Source organism: Anomalospiza imberbis, chromosome 15, assembly GCF_031753505.1.
Source record: "Anomalospiza imberbis isolate Cuckoo-Finch-1a 21T00152 chromosome 15, ASM3175350v1, whole genome shotgun sequence".
In the NCBI taxonomy this organism is placed as follows: Eukaryota; Metazoa; Chordata; class Aves; order Passeriformes; family Viduidae; genus Anomalospiza; species Anomalospiza imberbis.
The window spans coordinates 12,505,548-12,527,741 of NC_089695.1; the positions used below are offsets into that span (position 1 = coordinate 12,505,548).

General features: G+C 53.8%; 1 protein-coding gene across 1 annotated transcript; it reads right to left on the bottom strand.

The window, feature by feature from the left end:
* Positions 1-4,643: 4,643 nt before the first annotated feature.
* On the bottom strand, positions 4,644-14,296 carry SPARC (secreted protein acidic and cysteine rich). The gene is made up of 10 exons (XM_068205925.1): positions 14,156-14,296; positions 8,253-8,321; positions 8,033-8,083; positions 7,798-7,882; positions 7,260-7,381; positions 6,952-7,072; positions 6,633-6,766; positions 6,316-6,464; positions 5,583-5,731; positions 4,644-5,388 (listed from the first exon to the last, which is right to left on the bottom strand). The coding sequence occupies exons 2-10, from the start codon at positions 8,307-8,309 to the stop codon at positions 5,360-5,362; spliced, it is 897 nt and encodes a 298-aa protein (XP_068062026.1). The 5' UTR covers positions 8,310-8,321; positions 14,156-14,296; the 3' UTR covers positions 4,644-5,359.
* Positions 14,297-22,194: the final 7,898 nt, after the last annotated feature.

The window sequence follows — 22,194 nt, forward strand, 5'->3', positions numbered from 1 at the left end:
CCTTTAGACTGCAAAATGGTCTGTGCTCCAGGAGGGCTTGGGGGGCTCGGGCACCTCAGGGTGAGATGGGATGGTGTCGTGAATGAGTGGCTTAGGTCACTTAAAGAGTCACTGACAAAGGTACCAGCAAAAGCAGGTTTGAATGTAACTTTGTCAAACTTAACAGTTAACAATTTGATGGGCAACATCCACTCTATCACTTCCTACGTGGATGAAGCATACAGAAGAAAATTGACCAAAATCATCTTAAAAGGATTTGCTTGGAGAACAGACACACAAAAGGATAAGAGTGCAAAGGGTAAGGAAGACCCTCCCATTGAGTCATGAGGTTTAGAGTGGACCCCCTGGCCAAACTTAGCCTCAGATCTGGTCAACCGCTTTGTGTCTAAAGGGTTTAGCAAATGGGATGGGATGGGATGGGATGGGATGGGATGGGATGGGATGGGATGGGATGGGATGGGATGGGATGGGATGGGATGCAATGGGATGGGATGGGATGGGATGGGATGGGATGGGATGGGATGGGATGGGATAGGATGGGATAGGATGGGATGCAATGGGATGGGATAGGATGGGATGCAATGGGATGGGATGCGATGGGACGGAGTGCAGTATGATGGGATGGGATGGGATGGGGTGGGATGGGATGTGAATGGGATGCGATGGGACGGAGTGCAGTGTGATGGGATGAGATGGGATGGGATGGGATGGGATGGGATGTGAATGGGATGCGATGGGACGGAGTGCAGTGTGATGGGATGAGATGGGATGGGATGGGATGCGATGTGAATGGGATGTGATGGGATGGAGTGCAGTGTGATGGGATGAGATGGGATGAGATGGGATGGGATGGGATGGGATGGGATGGGATATGAATGGGATGCGATGGGACGGAGTGCAGTGTGATGGGATGAGATGGGATGGGATGGGATGCGAATGGGATGCGATAGAATGGGATGCGATGGGACGGAGTGCAGTGTGATGGGATGGGATGGGATGGGATGGGATGGGATGGGATGGGATGCAATGGGATGGGGTAGCCAAGTGTGGTGGGGACGTAGCCCTAAAAGGACCAGGGCTCTGAGCCGCTCCGCTGCGAAGGGCAGAGCCCTCAGCAGAGGGGTGCGGGAGCGGGTCCCTCCTCTCTCCCTGCGCCCCGGGCAGCCCCGGACAAGCTGCCGCTCCGGCAGAGCCTCCCCGCAGCGCCCGGCTCCATCGCCGGCCGCATCGCTCCCCCCGCCGGCCACTCCGCGCCGCTGCCGCTGCTGCTGCCGCGGCCAGGAATGGATGGGATCGGCCGGGGGAGGAGGAGCAGGACGGGGAGGAGCAGGACGGGGAGGAAGGAGAGGACTCGCCTCTCACAGTTTCAGGGGGCGGACAAAAGCGTGTCTGCTTCCTTGCCCTCTGCTCTCCCTCCAGGCCGGCCGCAGGAGATGAGTCCCTCGAAGGGTTTCCCTCGGCCTTGTCTCTTCGCTGGAGGTTGGGCAGGATTTTACTGGATTCGTCCATCTTTGAAACAAAAGGGATTTTAAGAGAAAAGGATGCTCCGCAGTGGCTATGGGCAGTCTGGGAGCTGCTCCTCAAGCCGGAGCAGGGCAGACGGGTGGAGCCTGGCACTGGGGGACACTCTCAGTGCCAGACCCATGATAAGATCCCCCCTCAGCAGTAATTCTGGGGGTGCTTGAACTGCTGGCAGAGACCTGTGTGTGAGGTTCCCACTGGGAATAGTGACTTCATCAGCCCCGCCGCCCTGGGTACCTCAACACGGGTCAAAGCCCTCAGTTACACGGTTCAATTTTCCTTTGCAGGGCTGATTTTAGCTGATGAGACTTGAACCTGTGTGAAATACTGGCCTTCACACACGGAGCCTGAGGGAATGGTGTGAAGCTGTGTCAGGGGAGGCTCAGATTGGATATTTTCAAATATCCAGAGGGTGTTTGGCACTGGAAGAGATTCCCAAGGGAAGTGGCCACAGTGCCTGCCTGATTGCAAGAAGCATTTGGACAACACTCTCAGGCACATGTTGTAATTCTTGGGGTTGTCCTGTCGCAGGAGTTGGACTCAGAGATCCTTGTGGGTCCCTTCCAACTCAGAATTTTCTGTGATTCCATGGTTCTGTGCTGTAGGATGAGTTTAATTCCACGGGTTTCCAGTGTCACTGTTAGCTATAGTAGAAGCAGCTCCAGGTGCAGCTACATCTCACAAACTGTGGGGCTCTGAGTCCAGGCTGTTTCCAGGTGTGTGACTGGAGCAGCCATGGTGATCCCTGGCTTGTCACCTTTTTCATCACCTGCATTTTGTACATTTCAGCCACAAATCTTGATGCAGTATTTGTGCCACAGTTTGTTTCTCTTACAAAAGTAAGGGTCAGGAAAACAGACAGGACAGCACAAATCTCTACAGAAGTCTTTGTCTGCCCCATCTTTCCTCTCTTGAATGCAGGACATGGCTCAGTGAGTAACTGCACCAAAAGGAACCATCTCTGCAGATGCACTGTAGCACTTGGGTCAGGCTGGTGCTGGTTTTGGATCCAGATCTGTCTGGGTTTTCTTTTTGTTTTGTTTTGGGGTTTTTTTGGGGTTTTTTGCAGGTTTGCAAACTGTGTCCTCAGTCAGCACAAACCACAGGGAGAATTTCCACTCAGAAAGTACAGGCGAGTTTCTTTACTGCTGTGGAGGCATGGGAAGGCTCGATTTCGGCTCCAACAGGGAAAGGGCTGTTCTGTTCCACCCTTGCTGACTGTCTGGGTCTGAAAGCTCAGAGGCCAGCTTATTCCTCAAGTCCTGACATAACCCCTTGTATGGCATTTGCCCCAAGGCAGTGAAATTCCAGCCACTTGATACTTTAGGCTGTGACCTTCGAAGGGTTAAGAGAGCCCCAGCTTCAACCTCCTGAGCTCATTCTGATGCTCAGTTAAAGCCAGGGAAGCTGCACTTTGTCATAGCACTGGGTTGGCTCCTTTGGGTTCTGCCAGACTGCTGGGACAGGAGTGCTGTCCCATGGGATGGGACATGGCCTGGGAGATGGATCACTGCACCTTCCAGAGCTGTGATAACCAGCTCTCCTGGTGCAGCCTGCTGGCTTTCCTGAGCTTGCTGGGACTCGGAGCTGACTCGTGCACCGGAGGGGAAGGCAGGGGAGAGGAGGGCTGGAAAGCCTTCCCTTGCACAGGACCCAAGCTCCTGTGCCTGTGTGGCGGCACTGGCAGGAGGGCTGAGCTGGAAGGAGTGGAGCTGCCTCTCACGGGGGAGTGGAGCGAGGGTTTCTGGCTGAGAGGGAGTGACTGGAAAGCAGGTTTGCACAGGATGGCTGATCTCCTGCAGCCCCTGCCTGTCTTCCTGTCCTCTCCCTTGCCCAAACCTTCTCTCAACAGCTCTCCAGGACTGGAGGTGGGTCACATCCAGCTGGCTCTTGCAGGGCTCATGGGCAGTGGTGCCCTTCTCTGTGTCAGTTCTGCCAGACTGTAGCAGCTGCTCCCACAGTGGGGAGGCATTCACTGTCTCCACTGAGAACCCCCCTTTGGCTAAGAGCCCTGGGAAGCAGTGTGGCCAGGGGGAATGGGTGCTGTGCTTCACCTCGCCCCTCTGGGCTTAGCTTTCCCACGGGGGTCAAACACCTTGGCCATACAGAGTGTCTGTGTTCTGTGGGATCTGCCCCAGCTCTGCACCAGGAGTGACCCTGTGCAGGATCCGACCCTGCAGCCCTGCTGGGAGCACAGCACATTCCACAGGGGCTGTCAGCAGGGACCTCACAGCTGAGCCAGAGCTCTTGCAACTTGGCTATTTTTAGCCCATGCAAATGGGGGTGTTTATTTTCCTACTCTTCTGCCTTTTTGCCTTTCCCAGGGATTTTATTGCTGATGAAAGCAAGGGCCTGAAAGCCATGTGAGTGTCTGTGCTGGCTGCTGCAGTGATCCCATCTCTGCCCACATGTTACCCATCCAATATTCCCCAAGTCCTTTACAGTGAGGAGCTGGAATGGGCAGAAACACCTCAGCTTACCTTGGACCAGAACCTTTTTTGGGGCTGGGAGACCTGTGGTAACAACTTGAACCCAGGTTGGTGGTGAGGGGGACAGTCCTCACCAGGATGGGATGAAACAGAGGAACATTTCAGGCTGGTTTATTGTCAGTGTTTCAAATCAGTATTTTTTATTACAGAAACTCATCAGGTTGCTCACACTGTGGCAGAAATTTAATAATATAAGGCACGGGGAACATTCAGAGGTAAAAAAAAGTTCTCAGCCTGTGAGATTTAACCATCACTTTGCTCCTGTCAAAACCCTCTCTTATAAAGCAAAATTCAAATACCTTCTCCCTTCCATCCGTTGCATCCCTTAAATCCACAACAGGAAAAAAATATTACAGCCTTTCCTTCGAGCATGTGGCAAACACACCACTTTCTGGGCAGAAATATCCCTTCCAAGTCCTGACACAGCTTCCCTGGAAGAGCAGGGCTGGAATTTAGGCACAACCAAGGCAGAGGGGTGGGAAGTGCTTAAGGGCACTGTGATCTGGGGAGAGCCAAGAGCTTTATCTCACCTACAGCTGAATCACAACATCAAGGTGAGCCACACACACCCCGGGGAACAGGCGGCCGCACCCCATCTCGCACAGAAAACACGACAGCAGCGTGGTCATTGAGTGATGGTGAAGCATGTAGCACTTTCAAACCTTTATTATTCAGGAGGATTTTACAGGATGGGAATAATTTCATCTTATTTGTTTTAAATTCTGTGCGCTTCCCTATTCACTTGTTCAATTTATCTTTTTTATCTGTGCCCAATAAATGCTAAATTCAAACTCTGGGTATAGAAAGGGAAAAAAAAAAAAAAGAAAACAAAATCCTACCACTCTTTTTCTCACCCCTCTCCATCCTTCCTACCACGAGCTGGGTGGCCACAATATCACCTGCAGCTGCTCTGCTTGAGAACCCAATCCTCCTACATCCTCTGGCTCTGCCTTCCCTCGCTGGCTTCTGTGACTGGGGTGGAGAATCAGCTGAGAGGGTTTTGTGTCTGAGTGTCCAGGAACGTGCTGTTAGTGAGAAGAGAAGTCCATCCCAGAGTGGATGGTGAGGCAGAGCGGATATTCAGCACAGGAACAATCAGCAGTAGAGACATAGAGAGAAAAGGCTGGTAAGAGCGTGTGGAAACAGCTGGGTGAGTAATCTAGTGGTGATAGATAAGGCTGTGAACGAGGACTGTTATTTCTCTTAGCACCGTTACTACATATGTTTAGACCTATATTAGCACCTTGTTCCCAGGGAAAAACAAAACAAAACAAAAGCAGTTTAAAAACCAAAGGAAGTGGGAAGGTTAAAACATGACAAAGTTGGCAGCAGAGCAGGAAGGTGAGCGTTTAGATCACAAGATCCTTGTCTATATCCTCTGTGGAAGGAAAAGAGAGACAAAGTTAGGAGGTGGATACTGCCAGGGTCCCACTGTTCCTGCACCCTTCCCACTCCCTGCTGCTTCCCCTCACCCAGGGCTGGCTGTAAGGCATTGCTTCATGCACAGAGGGGGTTCTGGGGGTGCTCTTCAGCCTCCCCTCCACCCCCATTCCTGCCCTCCTCAGTACTTACTCTCCTTGATGCCAAAGCAGCTGGCCCACTCCTCCAGGGCGATGTACTTGTCGTTGTCCAGGTCACAGGCCTCGAAGAAGCGAGTGGTGCAGTGCTCCATGGGGATCAGGGGGGCACGCAGCGGGGCCAGCTCGGTGTGGGACAGGTACCTGCGGGTGACCACACGCTCACAGGAGGGAAGATGCTGGCCCCAGCTCTCTGGTTTGGCTGCTGTCCCTGTGCCCTCCCAGTGTCAGCCACCGAGTGTCACGAGGGTCAAGGACTGGTATCTGCCTTTGCAGCCAGCTGTGCTGGTCACAAAACAGCCACCAGCTGGGGGTCCCTGCCAGTGCCCCCACACGCAGGCCTGCGTGTGTGATCACTCCCGTGCCCATCTGCAGCCCACAGCTAAGCCAGCAGCTGCCATCTCAGCTGCTGAAGCTATCCCAGGGCCTTTGGACTAAGATATTTTAGGGCACTGTCATAGAACAGTAAATCTGAGAAGAGAGAAACTCCACACCCAAGGGAGGTGGGAGCAGCTGGGGCTGGGGGAGGCCCCTCTTCCTGCAGCAGAGCAGTTTGCAGGAGGCAAAGGTGCCTCTACCCCAGCCTGGTTTGCCACAACCTCTGCCACCAGCCACCCACTGGTGTCACATCTCCAGCCTGCCTTGACACCTTCTACTGCCAAATCACCCTGGTCCTCAGGCAGGAAATGGTTCTGGTGAGGTCCTTGTTCTGCTCTGCTGGCACTCACCCATCAATGGGGTGCTGGTCCAGCTGCCCGAACTGCCAGTGCACAGGGAAGATGTACATGTTGTAGTTCTTCTCAAAGTCCCGGGCCAGGAGCTCCACGGTGTGGTCACCGGCCTCCAGGCGCTTCTCGTTCTCATGGATCTTCTTCACCTGCCACGGGAGAGGCCGGGGAGGCGTTGTCAGCAGGGAGATGGGGTGCAAGGGGCGACCTTGGGAGGGTCTTTACAGGGATCCCACAGGTCATTCTGGACATGCTCCCTGTCTGTGCTGGCCTCCACTGTGGGGGTGACCTCCCAGACCCCTTCCCCTGTGCCCCACCTTGAGCTTCTGCTTCTCGGTCAGCAGGTTGTTGTCCTCGTCGCGCTCGTACAGAGTGATCAGCACGTTCTTGAGCCAGTCCCGCATGCGCAGGGGGAACTCGGTCAGCTCATTGTCCAGGCAGGCAGGGATGACTGCAAGGCACATGCAGGGGTCAGTGCAGCATCTGGACATGCAGCTCCACACCCTGGACCCTCAGCCCCGCTGCCCTCCCACCTCAGCCCTGAGCTTGCCAGGGCCTTTGCTCTCCACCAGGCTGTGAACATGGGGGCTGTGCCCAGTTAGGGGTGCCTTTGTCTCAGGGAGTGGCTCCACTTACATTTGCAAGGCCCAATGTAGTCCAGGTGCAGCTTGTGTCCCTTCTTGGTTCCCTCCAAAGTGCACTTGGTGGCAAAGAAATGGCAGGAGGAGTCGTAGGTCTTGTTGTCAGTGCCACAGACCTGCACAGAAGGGGAGATGCTGCGTGAGAGGCAGGGAGAGCCTCCAAACGAGATGTTTAGCTTGTTTCCTTCTGCACCACCAGATGGGAACCAGCCACCCTGACTCTGTCTCCATGTGTCACCTTCTCTGGCAAAGGCCCTGTGGGTCCCTCCCTGCCCTGGGCCACCGAGCAGATCCTGCCCTCACCTTCTCGAAGACGCCGGCGGTGGCGGGGCAGCTGGAGGGGTCCTGGCACACACACATGGGCGAGTTGTTGTCATCCACCTCGCACACCTTGCCGTGCTTGCAGTGGTGGTTCTGGCAGGGGTCTGGAGCAGGAGGGGAGCAAAGTCAGAACCAGTCACATCCTCACCTCCCACGAGATGCTCAGGGCACCTCAGCACAGAGGGAAGACTGAGACTTCCCCAGGGACAGCCCCCACATCTATTCTCGCACTGGGAAGACGTGAAGGTTTCCAGAAGTCCATGTTAGCCCTGGGGCTAATCCTGGACTCCTTTCTGTAGCCACACCAGTGGCTTTTCTGTTGCAAAGATGGGCTTGCAGAGAGCCCAGGGCTGGAAGAAGCCATGTGCCTCTTGCTTTGAATGTACATCCAGGCTGGCATTGTCCTTGTGCTACAGCCCTTCCCAAAGGAGCCCCTCACTATTTGGGGTGGCTAAAGCTCCCCCACACAGGGAGGGGACAGTGTCCCTGCCAGCTGGAGGGCAGGGCAAGAGTGACTTACTCTCTGCAACAATCTCCTCTACGTCCTCCGTGGGTTCCTCGAACTCTCCCACCTCCACCTGGACAGGATTAGCCCCCACAGGCTCCTGCAAAACAGGTTGGTGTTTCTGCTGTGGGTGCACAGCCCCAGCTCCTGGGGAGCAGAGCAGCCCCCCATGGCTCCCCAGAGCTTTGGAGATGCTCTTTCCAGAGCAGTGCTGAGGGGATGGGTGAGGAGGAGGGACAGAACCACCTACCTCTGTGGTGGGATCTTCGATGACCTCTGTCTCATCGGGCAGAGCCTCCTGCTGCAGAGGAAAATGCACATGAGTGGGGGGCCCATGGGACAGTCCCAAAGGGGGTGACCCAATGGAACAGGCACTAGGGCCACCCTCAATTGCCCCTCATTCCTCAGTACTTTACTTGTTATAAAAGCAAATCCCCATCAGCTATTCCAGATGAACAACCCCGACTTACCGGCGCTGCCAGGGCTTTGCCTGCCAGGCAGAGAAGGAAAAAAATCCAGGCCCTCATCTTTCAGCAGACCTTGAATAAAGCAGAGGAAAAGGAGGGATGAGGAAGGAGGCCACTGTGTGCCGCTGGGCTCCAGGCTGAGCAGACACTTCGAGAAGTGTGTTCTCTCCATTTCCTGCCTCGTCTGTTCAGTATTACAGACCCACATGCTGGCTTTTCTAGCCAAAACCTTGGGCCAAATCGTGCTTCCAAGATAAATTAGTTTGATTTTGCAAAATGAGACTGTGGGGTTTACATGTCTGTTCCTCTCCTGGATGCCTTTAGGAAAATCACAGTCAAAATGGCTCTTCTCTGAAGGGTTTTTTTTTTTCACCAATCCCCCCACTTTTTTCATGTTACAAATCCCCTGATAGGAGTGCCAGGTACAAAGAATGAAACTCTATCATCTTAGTTGTCAATCAGAAGAAATATGGAAATGGATGAAGGAAAGAGATAACAGCGAGACAATGAGACAGAGCGCTTGAGAATCAAATCCTTCAGAAATCCCCTTCCCCCATGGACACAGGCATCCCTAGGGGTATCAGACACCAGTCCCTCATCCCCAGCATCCCAAAATGTTGGTTTGTCTACTGTTTTTCCCTTCCCTGCTCAGACCTGAGCGTCCCCAGACCGGGTTTGAGGGATCCAAGACACTTTGTGGTTGTGTCCTGCTGGGAGGCGAGCTCCAGAAGGATGAGCCCTTTGCACCCTGCCAGTCTGGGCTGTTGCAGAGCCTCTGCAGGAGAGGCAGCCCAGCTAACAGCGGCTGCGGTGTGAGCCAGGAGAGCACAGCTGGTGACATCCCCATGTCCTTGTCCCCCCCCTCCCCGGTTCCTGTTTGGCAGGGCTGAGCCGCTCTGTGTGCGGGCGGAGAGGAGCTCAGCTGGCCGCTTAATATGCCGGTGGCATTCTGCTGCTGACAGGAGGGCTGCCCGCTCCCTTCCGCCCGCGGGGACACTGAAACACCCCCGTTCTCTCTCCTGCCAGCCAGGGGACCTGTGCCCCTGCCAAGCCTTCCCTTCCGCCTGCCCTCCTCCGCTCCACCTGCACCCAGCCCGCCCTGGGGCCAGGCACAGAGAGGGATTTGCTGGGACAGAAAGTGTTGGACGAGGTTTCTTCTTCTCTCCCAGGATGTCTAATGTCACTGCAGCCTTTTCCTCCTGGTGCACAGCAGCTCTCTGGGTGTAAAACCACACCAAACCTGCCCTGCTGCCAGGCCACCAACCGGGCTGGGCTCTGCTTCCTAATTTAGCGAGGTTTGGCCACTCAGAGAAAATCTTCTTTCCTATCTCAGGACCTCATCCAGCCTCTGGTGGGGTGTCTGTGCTAAGTAGGGATCAGGGAATGGAGGGCAGCTTTCTTGGGATGTCAGGGGGCTGGGAGGGGGTGGTGGGGATGGCTGCTGTGGTGGCGTGAAGGGCCTGTGGCAGAGGAGCTGTGGGGAGGGGTGATGAGCTCTTTGGCTCTGTCAAGGCTGCAGCTGAGCAGCTCCCTCCTCTCCTGCTTGCTGTGAGCCGTCCCTTCCCCTCATCTTGATTTGTTCTGGAGGTTTCTGTGAGCTCTGCCAGCATTTGCCAGCAGAGATCACTGGTTCTTTCTTCCTGGAAGGTTTGTTTGGGGAGGGAGGTGGAAAAGTACAGGTGATTCTGGCCATCTCCTCCCTTGCTGGTATCCCCTGGCTAGTAAAGGCTCCTCCTGGGCTTCTCCCAGGGGCTTGTTTGCTTTGGAAGGTGCTCCGAGGTTCAGTGATGTTCACTGGGCACTGCCCAGCCTGGAGGAGAGGGCAGTGCATGCACTTGTAGAAGGTGGCACTAAGAAGAACCCAACCCCATGCCAAGGCCATCTTAGATCATTTCCCCAAGCTTTAAAAAAGTCTTGAATTTCAAAGTCTGGGCATGCAGTAAGTGGGGTCAGGGAATTACATGTTTGCTAGGAGCCAGCAGACAGCTGGAGCTGCCAGTGTTGTGTTTGGAGGAAGAAGGAGCATGAAAAAGTCTGAGCAAACAAGCTCTGCAGAAGTGTCTTGTGCCTTAGATGGTAAAACAAATTTATTATAAAATAACAACTTTTTGGAGGCAAAGCCTGTGCAGTGAGGACATTGCAGTGTCTGTGAACCCCTGGCTGGGTTCCAAATGGTCATTCCTGAATGACTGGTGGCCAAAAGTCCTGAAATAACAGCTCAGGAGGCCTGCACACAGGGTTGCTCTATCAGGATAACGTGGTCCATGGTGCAAGTCTCCCTCCTTGTGGAGCAACCATGATCCTGCTATCCAAGAGGATGCTCTTTGGAGCTGGCAGCTGAGCCACACCACGAGCTCAGCATCCATCCCCCAGCTGGAGGGACTTGGAAGGATCCCTGAGGGGCTCTGCCCTGGGAACGCCTGGCACTGCTTTGTGAGCCCCATGGAGGGCAGAGGGCAGCATTGGGGGTGCAGCCAGGGGGTCATTTTGGACAGAAGAAAACAGGGAAAAATATTTTAGCAAGCGAGGACTTAGGCCTTTCTGCATCCTAAAGGAATCAACAGACACCAGCACTTCACAGGATGCTGGAAACCAGCACAGAAAGGGCTGCTGGATATAGAATAAGAGAAGTTCCACGGTCACCACGCTTTCCTCAGGCCTGCCCTGCTGAATGCTGTGGATTGAGCAGACAACAGGGCACCATGGGCTGCAGGACACATGGGCTGTGCAGATTTTTTAATACCTGATCCCACTTGCATCCTACATGGGGACTTCAGCTCCCAGTCACTCTTTAAACAGAGTCTGGGGGCTCCCTCAAACCCCTCTCAATGGTTCACCTCTCCAGCATGGCCCTCAGCACCAGCTGCTCATTTTGCAGCCATACCCCAAAGAAGAAAACCAGGGGGTGTAGGGAGGGCTGAGGCTGACCCTCAGCACCTCCACAGACTCCAAGCCAGCTGCCCTGGGGAACTCTTTACCACGGTCCCCCCAAGCTTGTGGCACCACCATCAGCTCCTCCTGACAGGGAACGTACCCCGCCGTGATGCACAGAAGAGTCTGTGCCACTGGGTCTTTCTGGGGACCCCAGGCTGGGGCCTCCGTGGGTTGGGGAGGACACTGATGAGCGGCTGCAGCCTCCAGGAGAGGCTCCATGCACGGTGGAGCGGGGGTCCATGTGGCGCTGGCCCTGTCCAGGGTTGCGTAAGCCCTTTGGGATGCCACGTTAGCGTGGGGAGGAGTCTCTCCCTGGCCACTTTGCCAGCTCCACCCCTGCAAAGGTCACCGGGCGAGGCCACCGGGCTCACCCCAGCTGCCACCCCTGCGAAGCCGGGCGAGGGGCTCTGCTGCCTCCTCCCACTGCAGCCACGGAGGCAGGAATGGGCAATGGGGGGCACAGCCCCAGCCCGGCAGCAGGGTCTCCTGCACCCACCCTCCCTCTGCTCACTGCTCATCCAGGTCTCTGGAGGATCTGCCATTCCTCCACCTCACACTGAGTGTAAAGCAAAGCTGGTCCAGAAAAAGATTCTGCCAAACCCAGCTGGGGCCACAGTGTGCAAGGTGCAGATGGGTGACCAAGTGTGACCCCCACAGAGACACAACACCAGGGCTGGGTCCCCACTGCCTGGCCCTGCCCTCCCTATGCAGGCAAGACCCTCTGAGCTTTACTCAGCAGCCACTCCCAGGCTAAAATTCCATTTGAAGCCGGAGTTGTTTGCGTGAGTTCCCATGAAGCACCCTGCTGAACAGGTCCCTGCTCGTTCAGTGCCGGCTCGCCCAGATGTGCTGCAGCTGCCCTGGGTGCCTGGGGAGCAGGGCAGGGGACTGGGCGGGAGCCAGCCTGGCTCCTGCCACCTGCTCAGACCCCTCTCACGCACTGTGCAGGCTCAGAAAGCCACGCAAGGTTTAGATGGAAGTGAAATTCCCTTTAGCTCACACACACTGAGTAAAACACAGCAAGGGAAAAAAATCTCCCTGCCCTCTGTGCCTGTGTAGAGTCACTGAAGACACGGCTACACCACAGCACTGTGTGAGCCCGTTCCCTGTGCTGGGAGCTGAGCAGCTCCGTGAGAGCTCAGAAGTGCTCAGATCTTGCAGGGCTTGTTTATAGAACAGCAAGAGCCCAGCCCCATCACAGCTGTGTGCTGAAGCTGTCATAGTTCCTCCAGGTTGCAGATTGAACCCATAATAGAAAACACTTAAGTTAGTACCAAGAAAAGAGCCTGGATGTGCCGTGAGCTGCAGGCAGCCGCTCATGGATGAGCTCTGTGCAGACAGGCGAGACAGAATTTTGCTGTCCTGCCTGAGCTTTTTCTTTTGTGTGGGCTGGACCTAAGGCAGTGTCAGAAGCAGCCTGGATGCTTTGTGCCAGGTGCGGGAGGTCCCTCCGGCCCCGGGGGTGCAACCAGCTGATCCCGCAGAGGAGGCAGAGAATAAACTGTCCGATAAATATTCTGCAAAAATGCAAACCATCTCCAAAGCATTCCCTGGACCTGCCCTGCCACAGCCGCTCCAGCGATAACAGCCCCGACATCCCTCGGACCAGAGGACCCAGAAAAGGTTTCCATGGGAGCCGACATTCCTCTGGGGCTGAGTCATGGAAGAGCAGAGTGTTGTGGAAGGAAGGGCTTGAAAAAAAGTTCGAAAAGTTTATTTCTGCTCTTCCCCCTCCCAACACCGCCCGCACCCCTGCTCCTGCCTATGTGGCAGACAATGGCTTGGCTTTAGCTGCTACGCCGGACGCAGCAGCTTTTCTGTTCCACTTAAAACTCGCCCGGTCGACCCTAACAAACGGCTGCAATTACCTTTTGTCCTTTTGGAGGGATGCTGAGTTTTTGGGCTGTTCTAAGTTGGTCGTCTCTGAGGACTTGGGAGTACTGCTGGTGACATTCCCAGTACTCCTGGTTTCACTCCAAATTCAAACTTTTGCCTTTCGGTTTGGGTGGGAATTCAACCCCCAACCGGTTAAATTTCCTTTTTTTTTTTTTTTTTGGCTGGATGCAACAGAGTGGAGCTTTCTTAGAGAAGGGACACAAAGAGCAGAGTGAGACTGTCACGTCAGCGGGCCGGGAAGGACAGCGGCTGCCTTTAAAGGAAACGAGCCCTCGTCCCTTCTGTGGGGACCTAAAATTGTGCCTGACGGAACCCAAGTTCTTAAAGCTTAAAAAAACACCCCGAAAGAGCTTTGCTCCTCCTCTCCTGCAATCTCCGTCTCCCTAACAGTCGATCAGCCAGAGTTTGGCAAGCCAGGGCAGCAGACTTGAAAGGCTTTCAGAGTTTGCTTGGAACAAAAAGCCGAGTGTCTTTTTTTTTTTTTTTTTTTTTTTCAGAGGAGAAATAAGATCGGCTGCCCTGAAAAAATAAAACCGCTGACATGAAGTCGGCAGCTCTTTTGTTCTTCCTCTGGATACTCTGGTGAGTAAAACATCACCTGCCAACACACCTCAGGCTGGGAGAAGTGGGCACTGTTCGTCACAACTACATCTGATTTTCTCTGCAGGTTGGTTTGATGTGCCCAGACCTTGGTGTCATGGATGTCACTAAAGAACTACCCACCAGCTGAAAACACAGAGGGGGAAAAGGGAGGAGAGAGAAGAATGGGGGCAAATTAAACCTTTACAGTCACATGCCACCACAGCATTGAAGCTCTGGCAGCGAAATTGAGTAAGACACAGTTTAGAAGGGGAAATGCTGCAAAGAGGAGAAAGGGGTGAAGTCAGGAGGGGTCTCTAAATGCACTACTTGGGGTGGAGAGCGGCCAGCTCCCCATCCCACATTGCCAGCACTGGACGCACTCCCCGGGCTGGGACAGCGGCTCCCGGGCCAGGAACCCCCACGAGTGGGGCTGTGGGGACCCCCGTGTCAGCAGGAAAAGCACAGCAAAGGCAATCGCGAAGCTCGGGCCATACCTCGCAGTCCCGGCAGCACGGCTGAGGGATCTTCAGGCGCTTGGACAGGCTGGAGGAATCTGCAAGTTTTAGAAGGAGGCAGGAGGAAGCCAAAGGGTGGGCTGGGTTTCCCTCTGCCTCTCCCCCTCCTCCTCCTCTCTAGCTTTCCAAATCGGTCTCTTCCTCTCCTCCGCTTCCCAGTGGGCAGTCCCTGAGCCTGGCTCCAAAGGATAGACCAGAGAAATCAAGCTGAAAATCAAAGGGTCCCTGTTAGGGGCAGAGCAGTCCCCAGCGCAGCCCTCCCAGCGGGGTCCTGTCACAGCAGCTGCCTGCACTGAGTTTCCAGCTCTCTGTCTCTCTCGGACTGACAGCACACGGGGATAAGGGAATGCCATCTCTCTGCCTGGTTTTGCACCTCCTGACACCCCGACCTGCTGCAATTATAATGTTAAATGCTGTCATTTCTCAGCAGAGTAACTCAGTCCCTGAGCTGGTGTTTCCCATCCTCAGGAGGATGCGGAGGAAAGCAGGAGAATTTTTGCTTCTCCATCCTGTCTCCTAACATTGCTGATATCTGTGACTGCCTTGTGGAGAGGGAGAGGAAAGAATGACCCAGAGAATGTGGAGGATAAAGACATATCTGAAATGCTGTAAGTAGGCAGAGAAATGCTGGGCTGGTAGATGTGACTCTCAGCACAGTGGTCTCTCTGTTGTGGTTATCACCCAGCAGATCTGGACTGATTGAACAAAACCCAGCCAGAATTGCCACTCAGCTGAATTCGGTGGTCTCTTCAGACATCACTCACTGTTTTGACTTTACAGATCATAACTCAGCTGGAGCAGCTGCCCAGCCAGAGTCAGCCAAGCAGCAAAGCTGTTTGGAGTTGAGTTTTCCCATCTGTTCCTTTCTATGCCCAGGGTGAAACCTCAGTTCCTCTCTCCTTGCTTCTCTCCATGGCCGAGAGGATCTGAGGTGCATCTGCTCCCCAGGACCAGCATGGCCTTGGCACTGCACTGCAAAGGAGAGCCAGTAGCCAAAAATTGCTACAGTTTGGGCATCCCCAAAGAATGTCCCTGTGCCATACAGAGCTGTCCTGAGCCCCATGGATAATCCAGCTTTTTGCAACTTGTGATCCTCCTGTGGCATCAAACCTCACCCCGGGGCTGCTCTCCAGGGCAATGGAAAGATGGTGCCTCGTGTAGCCAGCAGGACTGGAGACATCTGGGCACCAGCAGTGTGATTGTGGATGCTGGGTGAAGGACACCCGAGATCATAGCAAAATTCAGCATCGTGTTTTGTCTTGGCTGCCTGGGGTTTGGGCTCATTCTTGATTATTTGCTATCTTTGAGAGGGCTGAGACATGGACCTGGGTGGTGCTTAACTCTTCCCACTGGTGTTACTGAGGATTTAGATGTCAACACAGGGACTGGCCCGTGATGACCTGCCAGGCTGTGCTGGCTCCTTGCTCTGTAGGATGCCTTTGTGTCGTGGCTCTGTATCTGCTTACTCCTCACCCGGCCTCACAGCACTTCTGCTGCATGTGAGAGATCAGATGTAAGACTAAACATCCCATGGCCAACAAGGAAAAAAACATAAACAGGACAGAAAGGGAAGGCAGAGGGGAAAGAATGGAGGAGGGGTTAATGAAAACCCATCACTTCCCAGTGAACAGACAATCTCTGTGATCAGGCAGCTTAGGAGGCTGGTGGCAAAGAACAAGAGAAGAAAATCTTCTCCACCCATTTCTTTACTTGGCTGCACACTTCCCAAAAGCCATCCCTGGGTGCTGATATGTGGATGTTGATACCACTCACAGAGACATTAATAAATATTCCATATGACCTTCCCAGGTCCCTGTGGATGCTGGATTTGTGATGGTGTCTAAGACTCCATGGGTCCTTCTAATGCAACCAACTGGAGCACCTTGTCCTCCCACCACAAGTGTCCATGGCTCCCAGGTGCAGTCCAGTGCCACAGTTTGGCTCCAGAGGTCAGACATCCCCTAAGCCAAAGTTTCATCTGCTTGAGTCATAACCCAAGGAGCTGGACACAGCTGTTGAATGCTCTCTGCAGTGGATTAGTCACGGCTCGCATTGAAATTGTACCGCTGCTGGTTCTTCTCCTAAGGAAAAAAAAAAATACATCTGGAAAAAATTTTAGAGAGGAGGAAAAAAAAAAAAAAAAAAGAACAGAAAAGAAACCACGACTTTTCTAACTGACAACGTGGCAATTGCTCTGCACTGTAGCCTGAAGTTACACCCTCTACTAAGGGCTTAAACAAATGATAGTGGCCATGGAGATAATTATAGCAGGGATTTCTTTATGGATGTGGCGGCTTAGACCCTGGGTCTGAGTGAAAGCAAAAAGCAGTGATGCAGTCACATCTGGAAATGGCCCCCAAGCTCATCCAGCGAGCCCAGAGGGGTGGGAGTGAGGGGTGCTCCGTCCACAGGGTGGGGACAGCCAGGTCCTGTGCCTTGGGAAGGACACATTGCCTGGCATCAGCAGTGGGATGGAGTGGGATCACAAAGAGCCTGGAGCAACTGACTGGCTCTTTAAACTCAGCAGCTTTAAAGAGCTCCAGAAATGACTGAGAGCTTGCAAAGGAAGTCCTGGAAAGTCCTTTCCACTCTTGTAAGGCTTAGTGGGGTCATCAAAGACGAGATTTTTCTGTCAGGCTGCCACGAGGAAAACTAGACCTCACACATATTTAGAAAGCTGTCTTATGCCATCTGGGGCACTGGATGAGCAGGAGATTGCCCAAGGGGGCTCCTCAGCCCTGGGAACCCTGGCAGGGCTGCAGCAGGTCCAGCTCAGACTCCTGACCCTGTGCCAGTGGGTGCTTTGGGCACAGCAGATGAACCCCAGGGCTCCCGGCGCTCGCTCCCAGCTCAAGTGACTGCACAAACTCCGATGGAAACAGCAAACAGGGCAAGACCCTTTGGGGCTTGAGCTCATTTTACAGCAAAGCCAAGAGGTCTGGAGGGGTGAGGTTTGAACTCCCGCTAAGCCCAGTTCAAAATCCAAATTTCTTCATCCTGCTGTGAGCCAGGCTTAGCAGATCAGGACTGATGCAGTTGAGAAAACCCTGGTGCTTTACAAGAGGGGAACAATTCTGCTGCAAGAGAGGGAGAAAATGGCAAGTGAGCAGCTCTGTAGGAGTGATACAAGTGTAGATTAATAATCTTGCTGTCCCCTGCTCACAACTCTGTCAGTGTGAGGAGCCTTTCCTTCCCTCTGCTCTGGGATGGATTCTCTAATGGGTTTTTCTCTAGAGGATGTGTCTGCATTAATTCTGGTGGATGCTGCTGCAAAACTATGAACCCAAAGTGCATATAAATAAACAGAATGCCCTGGAACCACTGTGGGAATGTAATTTGCCAAATCTTCATCCCTGGGTGTGTGGCTGAAGGCTGAGCTCCTTGCAGGTGCAGGGCAGTGTGGGGGAAGTCAATGGCTGCAGGGGTGGGAGCCCAGCACCTAGCTCAGGAAAAGTTGAGAGTAAATGCAGAGCAGAGAGTAATCTGCTTATCCCAGGAATTTCCCATCTCTCCTGCTCTCTGGGAGTGTGTCAGCTGGAGGGTTTCTGGCTTTTTCCATTTCAGAAGCAGATCAGAGGCAGAAGGCCTGTGCTCTCTGGGCTTGCACTAAGCAGATGCAGGGCCACTGGAAGCACCATCTGCACAGGGCAGGATGAACCCAAAATGCCCTTGGAACATGCCTGAGAGTGGCTGTCTTTGTCCTCCGTGGGGCAAGGAATTCTTCCCAGTGGGATGGGACTCTGTCCCTCAGCTGAGCTGTGGGACTGATGCCTGGTTCAGCTGGAGCAGATGGACACTCACAGTCTCTTCCGATGCCTGCACTGGGGTGCTGCTCAGAAGCAGATGGAGAAGGAGGAGTGGATTGCAGATTCTCAGCTGTAATCCAGAGGCCAGCAGGGCAGGGGATGGAAAGGCAGCTGTGCACGGCTCTGCAGTGACTCATGGCCTGGGAGCAGGCTGCAGAGCTAGAAAGCAGGACAGGCTTACTGTGGGATGTCTTGTTCTTTCCATGATGTGTGTGGATTCTCACAGCTGTCCCAGGGTTCTCTGGTGGAAGGCTCTTCCATGCCCCTTGGGGAAGGTCTCTGCTTCTTTCAAACTCCCCTTGCATTATCATCTCACTCACTTGCAAATGTGTGGGGCTGCAGGCTTGAGAGAAGCCTGTCTCTCCTCCCTGAAACCAAACTGAGGCCAAAGCAGCAGGGGAATAAAATCCATCACCTTCCTCAGCTGTGGAGCAAGAGAGGAGCTCTGTGTGCTGCAGCTGCCCCTGCACTGCCCAGGATGCTGCTCCTGGGCATTCCATCTGAACACCCAGAAAGGGTGGTAGAGAGAACCCCTCTGGCTGTAGCCCTCCACCCTGTCCCTGTGGCAGAGCCCCACAGCCCTGCCTGGAGACATCACACCAGGCACTGGCAGACAGGACACCTCCTCGGCTGATTTGAAACTCCCAGGCACATCCAACTAGCTGAGTTTGGTCCCAGCCCAGCACCTACAGTATCCAAAGAACCTGAATGTCCATCCCAAAAGGTCTCTCCCTTGCTGCCAGGGGCTGCTCCCTACTCGTCCTGGGCTCAGGGATGTTGAGTGCCTGAATTGCAGTTGGGTGTCTCAGCCCAACTCTGCTCTTGCTTGAGACCTTGTGCTGGAGTTGTGTCTGTGACTTGTAGAAGGTGAAATAAAACTTCCAGAAGGGAAGTGCTGCTAACTCCAGGTAGTCTCACCTTATTCCTGATGTTTACCTACGATGCACTTTTGAGTCCTCCTGGGCCTGACAGATGCGGTTTGGCAGCTTTTGAAGGATATGAATAGAACTGCTTGAGGAAATAAACAGGAATCCACTCTCAGGCCCCTGGGACATGTGGGGAGGGAAGCTCCAGGCTGCAGTGGCAGCTCTTTTCCATGGAGAAACACAGTCTAAAAGGCAGCTTTGATGGGAGTACCCAGGTGAAGCTGTGGCAGCCCCAGAACATCAAATGTCATCTGGAAAGTGGTGGCAATAACCATGGGTGAGGAAAAGACCAGAAAGACAAATTCCAGGGTTCACAAGGCTCTCTGGGGCCAGCTGCATTTGTTTTTTTGGGTCATGAGTGTGAGGTCCTCTAAGAGGAGCTTGATTCTCAGATGAGTTTGCCACTTACCCCACAACCCTTTTTAATTTCATCAGCCACACCAACTTACATCTAAGGGATGAAAATAGTGGTTTTCCTGAGCCATTTACAAGGCTCCCCTTTGGGAACGTGACGCAGTGGTCAGGCTGGTGAGTGTCCAGTGGGGCCAAGCCGTGATGGGGCAGAGCTGCCATGGATTTGGGTTGCAGCTGAGGCAAAGCAGGCAGCGGGGTTTGGTGTCCTCAGGATAACTCGCTGTTCCCAGGATCCAGCAGCTGAGAACACGGGCTGTAAGCGAGGGCTGCTTTCGCTGCAGGCTTGTGCATTGCTGGAGGCAAAGAAGAGGAAAAGCCGGGGAGGGCAAGGCACACTGGTGACAGGCAGGCTGGAATATGAGTTGAAGCCTGGAAAGTTTAGCAGTTCCCCGTGGAGGCTGAAGAACAGGACTTTAGTGTCCTCCTATTAACCCTCATTGCTGGCAAAACCCTATGAAAACATCCCCGCTCCCGGGCAGCCCTGCCCGGCTTACAGTAACTCGGTGTGTGCGCCCTCCGGGCTCCAGCTCCTCCCCATCGCTGCCCTCTGCACAGCCCCGCTCCTGCGGTGACACAAGCCAGGAAAGGCTCCGGACAGAGCCATCCCGAGAGGCCACATCCCCCCAGCACTGCTGGTGGATGAACTACAGCATCCCTGGGTGGGAACTGAGCTGTGCTGGAGCTGTGGCCCCATCCAGGCAGGACACGGTTCTTGAGGTGCCTGAGGTTCTTGGGCCACCCCTGGCTGAGCCTGCACCGATCCACCCTGAGAATCCGCATTTTTCTGTCCATTGCTCTGACACTTTCTGCTTCAGCTGAGCTCACTTCAGAACAAGCCCTGGCTTGAGATGTACCAGACAAGTGAGCCAGGCTGCTGGATGCAGGAGGCTCCATAAACAGGGTGTTCCTTAGAGCAGGCAAAATGGGATTGGTTTTGGAAACATGCATTTGGGAGGATTGGGTACAGAGGGAAAAGCAAGTGTTGGTTGCCCACTGGGGTTACACCACCACAGTCAGTCACAGGCAGCAAGCAAAACTAAGCTAAAGCTGGCAAAGATATTAGGGGAGGCAGTAGGAAATATTTTTTGACAACACTTTGGGGCAGGATATCTTGTGAGCCTGAGCCACCCCTGTTGTGCAGGAGCCGTGTGAAGGGCTGTAGGGTCAGGCAGGCAGGGCTGGTAGGGGCAGTGCTGGAAGCCACTCTGGGATTTTAGCATCTGACTGTGATTTACAACCACGGCCGCTCCAGGCTAACACCAAGTGCAAGCACTGACCTCCACACCATCTCCGCTTGCTGGCTCCTTTCAAATCCGCTCATGTGCACTTTTGAACTTCTCCGAGCTCCCCTGTCCAGTGTGAATTTTACTCTGGGGAGTTCAAGTTCCTTAAAATCTTCTTATCTTGAGCAATTCAGATCTTTAAGGCCATGTATAGACCCTTGCAAGGGCCAGTCAGTGGAGGAATCATTTGCATCATCTGTATGGAGCTTGATGGAATTTCACTGATCACGGAGTAAAGGAAACCCAAGAGGACACAACCCCCTTAGCTGGATGAAAATACAGCGGACATATGTGGGCAGAAAATACCTCGTCCATCACTGCTTCAATGTGTGAGTTGTGGGGATCTCAATTTAGCCCTGAAGCTTGTTTACTTCCCTTCAAAAGCCACCATCCCGTTTGGCCGGGGTTTGGCAGGAGCGGTGCTGGGCAGCAATAGCTGGGCTGTGGGAAGGCTCGGGGCTGATGCCACACTGTGTCTGTGGGCTTGGGGCAAGGTGGGACGTGGGCAGCCCCAAAATAGCGAGGTCATGTGGGGCCCTGAGCAAATGCTGTGACTTTCCATCCTGTGCCTGGCCCAGAGCAGGGTCCCTCCCTCAGGAGCTGCTGCTAAAATTAGCAGTGCTTCCCCAGCTGTATGCCCTGCATGTGTTATCAGCAGCTGTTTAAGGAGATGGAGGGACCAAAATCACAGTTTAAAAAAAACCTATCATATTCAGAGAAGTCCCCTTTAAGGTTCTTTTTTATGGGAAAGGCAGAGAGACAACATCCTTCCTGAAATGTGGGAGAGAGAGAACACTGGGGTCTCTCCTGTGTGATGCTGCTGTGAGACTGCTAATGAATATTAATTGTATCAGACATCTGCAAAGACTAACCAGAGAATTTCAGAGATGAGACACAAGCACTGGTGATGTCACCCTGCAGTTCTTTAACTTCAGATATGCCCAAAGGTACCCACTGCAATCTCTCTCCTGTGCCTGCCCATGTCACCCCAGGGAGCAAGACTGCCCAGGATTTACTACCAGGAATAATGGAGTGGATTTTTAATGGCATAACATTCAAAATTTTGCTGTTCACTTAGGGAGAAAAGGTAGGAACTGGGAAATTATGGAAACAGCAGCTTTCTCAATGAGTGGGGTGGTGCAGGGAATTGTCTGGGTCCCTCTGGAGGTACTCAGCTACAAAACAGGAGGGAGACCACAGTGTGCTTTTGGATTATTGAAGGCCACCCAGCAGGATGCAGGCAGGCACCAAACCTGCTGTGGGGATGTTCCTCTGCTCCTTCACTAATGCACACAGAGGTTGATGAAGCTGTGGACAGTGAGGGCATCCGGGCAGCTGCTGATGGAGCTCGGCTCCTGCCTATGTCCAAGGGCTCCATTCCTGCTCCTCTCCCCCAGGTAACTCTGGAGAATCCCAGAACCATACAAGAGTTTGGATTGGAAGGGACCTTTAAAAATTATCCACTGCAACCCCCAAGAGCAGAGGTCCTCACAGCCTGAGGTGTGCCTGGCCTGACATTGATGCCATCTCTCTCAAGGCCGGGCCATTCATGCTGTTTTTTCTCCAAGGCATTAAAAATAATGAGTGCT